This window comes from Berghia stephanieae, chromosome 11, assembly GCF_034508935.2.
Source record: "Berghia stephanieae isolate SIO BIC M18660-M18661 chromosome 11, UCSD_Bste_1.3, whole genome shotgun sequence".
NCBI lineage: Eukaryota > Metazoa > Mollusca > Gastropoda > Nudibranchia > Aeolidiidae > Berghia > Berghia stephanieae.
In genome coordinates, this window is record NC_088370.1 from 10614727 (window position 1) to 10627106 (window position 12380).

Genomic DNA, 12380 nt, shown 5'->3' on the forward strand with positions numbered 1-12380 from the left:
ATAAACGGATAGACTAGATGTTATTTCGATTCGAAAAGTTGAACACAATAGGAAAATTTGCGAATACCCAGTCCAGACATAAGCGTTATGGTCTTATTTATAAAGTGCAGAATCTTTGCAAATAAACGGATAAAATAGTGATTAATTCGATTCGAAAAGTGGAACATATAAGCAGAATTTGCGAATGTCCGGTCCAGACATAAGCGTTATGGTCTTATTTATAAAGTGCAGAAACTTTGCAAATAAACGGATAGACTAGATGTTATTTCGATTCGAAAAGTGGAACACAATAGGAAAATTTGCGAATACCCAGTCCAGACATAAGCGTTATGGTCTTATTTATAAAGTGCAGAATCTTTTCAAATAAACGGATAAAATAGAGATTAATTCTAATCGAACAGTGGAACACAAAGGCAGAATTTGCGAACAATCTAACACATAAGTGTCGTGGTCTTATTTATAAAATGCAGAAACTTTGCAAATAAAAGGATAGACTAGATGTTATATCCATTCGAAAAGTGGAACACAATAGGAAAATTTGCGAATACCCGGTCCAGACATAAGCGTTATGGTCTTATTTATAAAGTGCAGAAACTTTGCAAATAAACGGATAGACTAGATGTTATTTCGATTCGAAAAGTGGAACACAATAGGAAAATTTGCGAATACCCAGTCCAGACATAAGCGTTATGGTCTTATTTATAAAGTGCAGAAACTTTGCAAATAAACGGATAGACTAGATGTTATTTCGATTCGAAAAGTGGACCACAATAGGAAAATTTGCGAATACCCATTCCAGACATAAGCGTTATGGTCTTATTTATAAAGTGCAGAATCTTTTCAAATAAACGGATAAAGTAGAGATTAATTCTAATCGAACAGTGGAACACAAAGGCAGAATTTGCGAACAATCTAACACATAAGTGTCGTGGTCTTATTTATAAAATGCAGAAACTTTGCAAATAAACGGATAAAATAGAGATTAATTCGATTCGAAAAGTGGAACACATAAGCAGAATTTGCGAATGCCCGGTCCAGACATAAGCGTTATGGTCTTATTTATAAAGTGCAGAAACTTTGCAAATAAACGGATAGACTAGATGTTATTTCGATTCGAAAAGTGGAACACAATAGGAAAATTTGCGAATACCCAGTCCAGACATAAGCGTTATGGTCTTATTTATAAAGTGCAGAAACTTTGCAAATAAACGGATAAGATAGAGATTAATTCGATTCGAAAGTGGAATGCAAATGCAGAAGTTGTGAATACCCGGTCCAGACATAAGCGTTATGGTCTTATTTATAAAGTGCAGAAACTTTGCAAATAAACGGATAAGATAGAGATTAATTCGATTCAAAAGTGGAATGCAAATGCAGAAGTTGTGAATACCCGGTCCAGGCATAAGCGTCATGGTCTTGTTTAAATGAAACAATGCAGTTTAAAAAAATTTATGGTCATTGAGTAATTAAGCCAAATATGCGCCACGAATCATTAGAAAAGCACATTCTGCAGACAAGGGTAGACGGCAAGAGAGGAAGAGGTAGACCAACAAGAAGCTGGGAACAAGATATATGTGAATGGCTGGGAATGACAGCAACTCAAGCAAGTAGACTGGCGGAAAACCGTAATCTGTTTCGCAAGAAAGTTCGGGAAGCAACGTCCTACGCAGGATCAGCTGACTAGATGATGATGATGCGGAGTTCAAATAGATAACTTGATCTGTGAAATTTTTTATAATTAGCTGTTTTTATTCTCCATCATTTAGATTATGTGATTAAATTTATAATTGAAATACAAACTTTTTCTCACTTATCAATGTTTTGCAATAAAGGAGAGTGTGAGTGAACCTGTGCAAAGAAAATTATTTGATAGAGTGATATTTATCATGCTTTTCAGTTTGTAGTTGAATTCTAGAATGGATTCTTTATAGTTCTCATTGATTGTATGTCAGTATGTCAGTCTTTAGGACACCGATTACCCTAATGCGGTCACAATTTACAATGTGACGGCCACAAGCCCGTTAAACGCAGAGTGGGGTATTGTTGTTTGCAAGTAATGCTATAGTTTTAATAGGATATCTGTCTCCTATTAAAATACATTCCTGTGTTGGATTTTGGATTAAATTCATGTCTTCTTCGGATTTTGGGATATTTAATTTTCATGGATTGTGATTGTGATTTTCAAGACTATTAATGTAAGTAAATGCCCAAATAGATATTTTTATTCATTTATTCTTTATTTTATTTTTTTTTTTAGTTTTGTTTTGTTTTGTTTTGAAGCATTTATTATAAGAAATAATGTACATATGCACTTATACACCAAAGACTGCTTTCAACTGCTTATTATTATTATTATTATTATTATTATTATTATTATTATTATTATTATTATTATTATTATTATTATTATTAATAATAATAATAATAATAATAATAATAATAATAATAATAATAATAATAATAATAATAATAATAATAATAATAATAATAATAATAATAATAATAATAATAATAATAATAATAAGTGCATTGAGTGAAATCCCAATCACGGTTGCCCAAATAAAACTGGCGCTAGAATCCCGACTACCTGTCTAAACGAATGTTGTTTGTACGATACACGTTCAATATCGGGGGCAGAAAATATACGTTTGGTTTTATGAAATTAAAACAGTAGTCCCACATTGTTCTTTGATGTTATTTGTGGTTGCTTTGCTTTGAAACTTACACATTATATTGTGTTACATTGTTTACAAAATATTTCTGGTACTCGTATGCATGTGTAGTCAACGGTCAATCGTGTTCTTTATTATTTTATTATTAATTTTGGCTTGGCATCTTACATATGTGAATTTGACAGGTTGTTATGGATGGTAATTACTCGTATAACATTAAGTGATTTTTAAACATTTTTACGGCGTTTTAAATGTCTTTCTTGCATTCATTGCCGAGCACCTCCACTTTTCTGTTACTATTTTAACGATCAGCTGATTTTCTCTTGCCTCCCCTTTAATTTCGCGGACTTTTTTCAGAACGAGGCGTGGGAGTGGCTAATAGTTTTATTTCAATTAGGATTGCCCTCAACGTGAGTCGGGAGGCGAATGACGTTGAAGCGAGGTGCGCCACTAGTTTTATCCTTTCTCCCCACGCAACCAAAATGTGCGTGGTATGTGCGACGGCGCGCAGCATACCGCAAGACGAATAGAAAGAGACCATAACAGAAAGTGCTATTTAAAAAATACAAGAAGTATGAAACCATCATACTACATATATATATATATATATATATATATATATATATATATATAATATATATATATATATATATATATATATATATATATATATATATATATATATATATATATATATATATATATATATATATATAAAAGTCTATTTACCAGCGCACCTGAACTAAGCGAGTAAGGGACTTGGAGCTAATGGCGTACATCCCCTATCATCATAATCATCATCATCATCATCATTGCCTTTTTCACCCTGGGTCAGGGTATAGGCCACAGACAAACAGTTTCCATCCTTCTCTATCCCGAGCTAACTTTTTTAAAAAAATCTCATTCCAGGTCTTACCACTTCTCTGTATATCAGCTTCTTTAATTCTTCTCCATGTTGTCTGTTGTCCTTCATAAATTCTGTAATTCCAGAAATTCTTCGGTCGCCCAAGCTAAAAAAAGGATTTGGTTTGTCTGTCTGCGTTTCTGGAACGGTTGGGGGTTGGCAAATGGTTAACACCCCTTTCCGTCAAACTCAAACCGTTCCAGAAACGCAGACAGACAAACCAAATCCTTTTTTTTAGCTTGGGCGACCGAAGAGTTTCTGGAATTACAAAAGTTAGCTCGGAATAGAGAAGGATGGAAACTGTTTGTGGTTGGGGCAGAAAAAATGGGGACGAGCGTAACACCATAAATCTACATTAAAAATAATAACAAAGAAAATATTTACTTTTTATTCTTTATGCTGGCTAGAACTTTTCATATGCCCTGTGATCAGAATGTGTAAAAGTCAAAACATGATCAAATTTATGGGGTTTTTTTTTCCTCTGGATACGCTTTTATGCTCGCCGGGGAAATATTTCATACGGCGTCCGCCATTGTTCCGATAGTTTAGAGCCAGTGTTACTAAGCTACCATGCGTCATAAGGAAGGAAGTGATGTTACGACTATTGAAGACTATTGTGTTGTAGTTGTAGAATGAGAGTTGGGGAGAGAGGAGGAAAGAATGAACTGGTAATATACAGTAAAAAGTACTACAAAGAAGTCATAAAAATGGGGATGGGGGTGAGGGAGGGATAGAGGATAGATGGGGTGGTTTGTATAATGGATTGTATAATATTATGCCGACTATATAAACATATAAATAAAAGCCAATAATTTAACCAGTTAACTGCCGTACAAGAGGGCTTTCGAGCTGTCCTTGTCCGTGGCCTATAATATTTTCCTTGAGATTTGTACTGAATCATTTTGTCCTTTTGGGGCTAAATTTTCGATTTTCCGCTTCCGATTGGAACGCACTTCCTTTTTTATCTAAATCCTCGTGTGGTAAGGACGTATTCTCGTGTTCTTAGTTTCGTTTATTGCGTTATCTTGTGCAATATTTTATTTGTGCTTCCTTTTTAATTAATTTTTAGAAAATATTTAAAAAAAAGTTTTTTCTTCTCTCACGTTTAGGTATTGATTACTCAGCGGAGGTTCTAAATCAAGAAAAATGGTTGCCCAAAAGAAAGCGGTAAAAAAGATTTTCATGATTTTTTTGTGTTCGTTGTCTAGTCTTGTCCTTGTCCCGTCTTTTTTAAATATTTAGATCTTATCTAGTAATTATTCGTTTTGCTGGAATGCATGTTTGAGAACCATCAATTTTCCGATTTGATTTTGATTTACACTTTCATGAACGCGGGCTTAGGTTTAGGCACTTTGATAACTCCAGTCCAGTGGCCGCCGACGGGCTCGTGTCGTAAGGTGAAACTGAAACTCGTTTAAAAAAAAATTAAAATAGACCTTGAGACATGTCTCCGCTTGAGGATAAATAAAGGGAGTTTTATTATTGGCTGGCTCTATTTCTCCGATCGCTCAGGAAAATAAACTTGGAATTCTATTTCTCCGAATGGTCGGCTAGCCTCCAGTCCCCAGTCCCAGTAGTCTACTTCAGTAGTATAGTATGGGTTCCAGTTCCAGTCGTGAGGTGGCTGCAAAATTAAATGCTCAGAGTAACAGAGTGGACATGGAATTCTCATGAAGGGAGGCCTTCCGAAAGCTCCTACATCCCCAGTATTCTTTTTTTTTTTTATGTATCTAGGCCCTACTAATTCTAATGTTCTAGTAGTAGTAGGGGGTTTGGGTGGGGAGAGACTTTTTAAAAAACAGTTTCCCCCCTCCCACCCCTCTACTATAAAAAAAAGACAGCTCCCAAGCACTGCATGCACATTCACCATTCACAAAGACACTCTCGCAAATAACCCAAAAAATAAAAAAAATCTTTAGAACGGAAACTGTTAGGAGAAATAGAGATCAAGTTTATTTTACTAAGCATTCTGAGAAATAGTCACTTCGTTTATTATTTATTAAGGAGGCCTTCCGAAAGCTCCTAAATCCCCAGTAGGGCTTGCTTTTAGGCCTTTTTATAATGTTCTAGAACAAGAGTACTGGGAATGTAGGAGCTTTCGGAAGGCGTCCCATTTATCAACTTTATTGCTCATATTGAGGGAAATAACTATACATAACATGACCATGGGTGCCGGTTTTGCGATATCTCGGAAGTCAACAAATACCTCCGCTTTCAGTGTTTTGAGTAAAATAACCTAATATATACCTGTAAATTCTCAGTCAATTGTCAAATTCAAATATTTTAGAAAAGCAAAGAAATGATGAAAGAAAGAATTCACAAATCGTAGTCCAATGACCGTAAAGTAATTAGGAATGTTCCACATTGCTACGCATAGGTCATGGGGACCGTTTATATTAACGATGGATATATTGGCAAGGCTAAGCGACGATTTTTAAAATTGTCGTGTCTGAACACATCCCAGTGTATTTTCACACAGCCTTTGTTAAATTATTTTTTCACTTTCGTGGTCCAACCGTAGCCAATTTTAACTGAGCCCCCGAGCGATAAATTTCACTGTTTCATCTGAGTCAAAATTGACCACATTTACATGATGGGTCGTGAAAGTATTAATAAGTAAGATGCGAACCGGAAGTGCGTTATGTAGACACTTTCAAATCGAAAGTTAGGATGGATTTCTACAAACACATTTCGATTGCCTCACATTGTAATCAAAGTGGTTGACCGTTTCTTCACTGATTGGGTACATAATTATAAGTATAAGGCAAGGAACAGTGGTAAGTAGCCTAATTAATTAATGCGCAAATTAGGACGTTTTCTGCCATTGTTTTGCTCAAGCGAGCTTGCTGTGACGATTTACCAATAGGTACTTTGGTAAAAAATTCAAATTGGATTGAGCTCAATGAAACCTATATCATTTTAAAGTGCTTTTCAACACGATTCTAATGATACCAAAATTGTGAAAATCAGATAAGCAGAAAAAAAGTTATGTTAGTTTAAAGGCTGAAAAATGGTCTTCTATTTGCCTTTGTTATTTACTGACGGACTTTGTGACCTGAAAATTGTTGCATTTCCGGTAGTAACCACCATTTGGATTTCAAAACTGGTCTAAAATGCAGGCCTCGAAGTGGGCCGGGAAAACCGGGAAAAGCCGGGAACTTTATTTTAAAATTTCCCGACCGGGAAAAGCCGGGAAAATCGGTGAAAATTGTCCGGGGCCGGGAAAAAGCCGTGAGAAAAATTTAGGTGAACAACAACCCAACATGTATTCTTCCGCGTAATCAACCTGCGAACGATCGGCTTAGAGCATGGCAGCAGCCTCTTATGGTTTCCTCACACTACTAGGCCCTATGTTATGACGATCGACCCAATCAGCAAAGTCCGGTCCGCATTCGTAGAGTACACAGACTATTACCATGTTTCCTGTGCATGACGTAATTATAGTGGTTTAGAGTCATCGCTGAAACACTGGAAGACGGCAATGGGATAGTTGCGTCAGTTGTTGAATAAATTATCCAGGCACGGTTGATAAGTAAAAAAAACAAATTATGTTGTTGTTACATTTGAAACAAACAAAGTATATCACTGATCTCGTCTCATTGAGATATAAAGAATGATATAAAAATCAAGAAAATCGGCCGATAAATAAAAAAGTTGCTAAAAAAATCGAAAATAAACAAAAGCAATTTTTAAAATCGAATTTATTCGTAAAACAGTTGGTTTTCAACCGATTTTTCTGAAACAAGGACCAATGTTCTTCTTTTTTCAAGCCGATTTCAACAATGTGACTTTCAAATTCCTCAGAATTATATTTTTTACTTTTAGATTTTAGCTTTTAGGCCTACTCAAAAAGGTGTTATATTCCTTGCCACTTGCACAACAATCGCGTTATACATCGACGGCGAGAAGCGTCTTTGTTTCGACCAGCCGGTTCGGTTATATAGCCTGTGATTGGTCGAAGACTTAAAGACGCTTGATTCACTCAGTCGACTCATCATAATCATTGTCGACAAGACAAGAGTGCTAGAAACACACATCCCTCCCCTCATCTTAGTAGTGAGTGTGTGTGTGTGTTTTTTTTTTTTTTTGTGTGTGTTTTTGACTTGGTCATGAATGCGATTGTTAGCTAAGCTAAGAAAGACGGTCGACGTCCTTGGGCGACTTTAATTAATTTTCGTGACTTGTTATTCAATTATTTGGAGATGGCAGATTAAGGTCGTTTACTCATTGTAATTTGTACTAAGTTTGTTTTGTCTGTCTCTAGATTAACTAGCTTTATTACATTTATGTGCAATTCAATAAGTAGGCCACAAGTCTTTGGACGCTACTTTCTCTCTCATAGTAATATTCAAATGTCTTTTTCTCTCTATTGATTTCTCTTCTCTTTGTCTCTTTTCTCCCCATTTCTCTCTCTCTCTCTCTCTCTCTCTCTCTCTCTCTCTCTCTCTCTCTCTCTCTCTCTCTCTCTCTCTCTCTCTTATCTGTCTCTCTCTTTTTTTAAATATTTTTTTTTTGCATGTTGTAGGAGGCCTAGACTTTACAGGAATACGTCCAAGTATTAATAGCCAGAGTCAATATATTTCTTTCTCTCAGTCTCAGCCACTCTCTTTTTCACTCACATCTCTCTCTCTCTCTCTCTCTTTTTTTTTTTTTTTCCTTTTTTTCCCCCACGGATGGTGTAGGCTTAGATACTGGATGGCTTGTTATAGTAATATGTACTACGAGTCAATAATTTCCCCCTCTTTTCTGATTCTCTCTCTCTCTCTCTCTCTCTCTCTCTCTCTCTCTCTCTCTTATATATATATATATATATATATATATATATATATATATATATATATATATATATATATATATATATATATAGGTAGTGGTAACTGGTCTAGAATTGATGAATATGCTTGAAAATTACTACCTTAAAATTTTCCCTAGAGCCTGGAAAAAACCAGGGAAAAAGCAGGGAAAAATATTTTCCTGAATCACTTCTAGGCCTGAAAATGGCCGCTAAGATTTGAGTAGGGATTTTACTGGAACGAATTTCATGGATGTGGTATACAACTTTGCCCTGAATTTAATTTTATAAAAAAGTTAAGATGTTAAATAAACGTGCCAGCGTGAAATTTTGATTTACCAAGTTCTAATCTTTTAATTATCCAAAGCTGAATTATACCCTATTTTATCCATAATCAACAGTTATACTAAATTGTCATTGATTTTAAAATAAACTACACCAAACGATAGAGTAATTTCTCCTGAAGAAAATAAGACATAAATCATTAAAATCCATCCATAAACAAAAAATCTATGGAACTTTCTTTGAGACCCATCACTCAAAAGTCCAAAAAATCGGGTCACAGCCGCTAGGCCATTTATCGGCTCCCTGCTGGAGGGCCAAATGGACGTTTACCAAAGTACCTATTACCAATCATTTCGATTCTTTGCATTTTTCCGCTACGCCTGCCAAAGTTTCTTCAGTATGATGATAATTCACTTCTGAGAAGTCGTCTCCTACTTATAGACCTGTAAATTCTCAGTCAATTAACTGAAATCAGTCAATTTGTCAGATTCAAATATTTAAAAAAAGGAAAGAAAGAAGTGAAGAAAGAAAGAATTCACAAATCGTCGTCGAATGACCGTATAGTAATTAGGAGTGTTCCATAACGCTACGCATAGCTCATGGGAGCCGTTAATATTAACGATGGATTTATTGCCAAGGCTAAGCGGCGCTTTTTAGAATTGGTGTGACTGAACACATTCCAGTGAAATTTCACACAGCCTTCGTTAAATTATTTTTTCACTTTCCAACCTGTCGTGATCCCAACGGTAGCCAATTTTAACTGAGCCGCCGAGCGATAAATTTCACTGTTTCGTCTAAGCCAAAATTGACCACAATTACAAGCTGGGGTTTAAAATTATATAAAAAAATAAAATGCGAATGTCGGAAGTAACATCTCTAGTAGATGATGGAGACACCTTTAAATCGAAAGTTAGATTAGGATAGATTGCTACAAGCACATTCCGATTGTCTCACGTTGTAAACAAACTGGTTGACCGTTTCTTCACTGATTGAGTACCTGATTATAAGGAACAATGGTAAGTAGCCTAATTAATTCCCGTGCAAATCAGGACGTTTTCTGCCATTGTTTTGCCCAAGCCCAAGCGAGCTTGCTGTTTTGTGGCGATTTACCTTCATTTCGATTCTTTGAATTTTTCCGCTACGCCTGTCGAAGTTTCTTCTTGATAATTCACTTCTACTTAATAATTCAGTGTATTGGCCAGAAGTCATATTTATTTAAGTTTTTGTTTCTCTGTCTTTTACTGATTGAAAATCAAGTTTGATCATTGCTACATTATTCTAATGTTCTCACAATGGCTGAGCTGTTCGTGGATCGCAATTCAGACTTGTCGATCATCGATAAAGTTTAAGATGTGAGTGTGAGGAATAAATTCAATTGGTCATGGCTAGAAGTTAAAGATGATAATGGTGATTATTTTTCTGACTATGTCAAAAAAAATTCCAGAGGCAGGAATATGACTTTGATGAAGTCATCTTTACCTATATGAATGACATGCTTATTTAGCATTCCTTCTACATCAAATTATGGCAGTCATACTTCCAGTAAGAAATAACACCCACTATTTTAATGTATTGTATTTATCACTCTCCTCTCCAATGATGCCCTTATTTTTTTAAAAATAATTGAATCTTCAGTTTGTTGAAGAGTTTCAGTCAATTTTTATAGAGCTCATTTACAGGTCTATACTTAATAATTCAGTGTATTGGCCAGAAGTCATATTTATTTCAGTTTTTTTTTTCTGTCATTAACTGGTTGAAAATCAGGTTTGCTCATTGCTACATTATTTTAATGTTCTCAAAATGCCTGAGTCTGTACTGTTCGTGGATCGCAATTCATTCAGACTTGTCGAGCATCTATAAGGATGTGAGGAATAAATTCAATTGGTCATGGTTAGAAGTTAAAGATGATAAATGGTGATTATTTTTCTATGTCAGAAAAATTCCAGAGGCAGGAATATGACTTTGATGAAGTCATCTTTACTTATATGAATGACATGCTTATTATTTAGCATTCCTTAAGTACATCAAATCAATGGCAGTCAATATTCCATTAAGTAATAACACTTTTAATGTATTGTTTTATCACTCTCCTCCCCAACAACAATGATGCCCTTATTAATTAAAGAAAAGAAAAACTTGAATCTACAATTTGTTGAAGAGTTTCAGTCAATTTTTATAGAGCTCATTTACAGGTCTACTAATAGCATCGGTAAAAATTTGAAAACGTGATTCAGCCACCTTTTCAGTGTATGCTGTGCCATTGTGTTAATATGTTTGCCGTATAATCAATTAGTGGTATAAAAAAGGTGATGATATAACAGTAAAGTTTAGGCCGCATTTTCAGTAGGAACATTTCCAGGTTTGGCAAAGTGTCTAGATTTTAGTTTCAGGTTTCAGCACTTCTTCCTGCTGGCACCCATGTACATGTCACAAGTTGTTGTGCGACTGTGTGTGTGTGTGGGGGTGGCGGTGCTGTTTCACAAGTCACAATATTCATTTACTTTTACTGTCGTAGCTAAGCATTATCATCAGCAAATCAAGATGAGAAAAATAAACAGAGGAGTAAAATATGGCATTTGAATTAAATTCATTATTTTCTATTCTCACCCATTATTACGTTGGTAGACCTGCCTAGTATCATGATAAATTAGTAGAAATACGAATTTTTCAATACCGCTACAGAGTTCCATTCGCCTCTTTGACTCTAAATCAAAATCATTTTGGAAAGGAAAATTTAGTTCCTTAGATCTTATATTCAAGACTTTGGTGCATTTGTGGATCATGGTGATGGCAAATTGTTGATTTGTAAATCTTAATTATAACTTTTCATTTTTTTTGCATCTTGGAAACTACGAATTTTAATAATTTCAAGTAGGCAGCTCTGCGTTGGGTGGACCCATATTCCGAAATACCCCAAGTGTCATAATTTTATCTGATCAATGATAGTGAAAACATGACTCGACTAGTATTACGTTGATAGGGCTTCAGATTTAAAGTTTAAGGAGATTGAAAGATATGTGAAAGACATATTTTTTTTAATGGTTCTGGTTGGTGAAGAAAGATGAGAATATCGATTTTCTTTCTGATTATATTCGTAAGCGTCAAGACCTGTCAAGACCGAGGTCATTGCTACTGCCTGACCTGTGATCACAAATTAAACTTTGGCACCATGCCAAGTTACCCCTTTCACTTTTACTTTGCCTCTCCCCTTGGTCATCCCACTTTCAAACTCTCCCCCTCCCTTCCAAGCCTCCTACAGCTCCTTTATATTAAATCCATATAACCCTGATTCCGTGCCATTTCAACAACAGTGTAAGGGTTTTTTTGTTTGTTTTGTTTGCTTGTTTTAAAAATATTCTTGTTTTCGTTATACATAATTTGATGCACCCCTGTCGATATAAATTGGTACTTACATTACATGGTAATCACTATCACTTACATGGCATGTCTGTATGGGGGGGGGGGAAAAAGTTGTCTTTTTCATGACCAGTATCCCCCATGAAAAAAATATAAATATGAAGTGGGTGAAGTAGTGCCTTAGTCACACAGAATTGCAGGTTTTTCTTACATTTGTTGTGTATTTCTTTTTGTTTTACAGAAAAAGGCAGCAGAAAACATCAATGCCCGTCTGGCATTGGTGATGAAATCTGGCAAGTATTGCCTGGGTTACAAGCAGACTTTGAAGACACTCAGGGCTGGAAAGGCTAAGCTTATCCTCATTGCAAAC

At 35.4% G+C, this 12380-nt stretch overlaps 1 protein-coding gene across 1 annotated transcript in view; it reads left to right on the plus strand.

Moving 5' to 3' along the window:
• Window positions 1-4584: 4584 nt before the first annotated feature.
• Window positions 4585-12380, plus strand: part of LOC144956243 (large ribosomal subunit protein eL30-like) — a gene marked incomplete in the record, with an annotated part of 11233 nt that continues 3437 nt past the window's right edge. Inside the window, 2 exon segments of the mRNA XM_078886668.1 lie at window positions 4585-4743; window positions 12252-12380. Coding sequence (XP_078742794.1) covers window positions 4723-4743; window positions 12252-12380 — 150 coding nt within the window.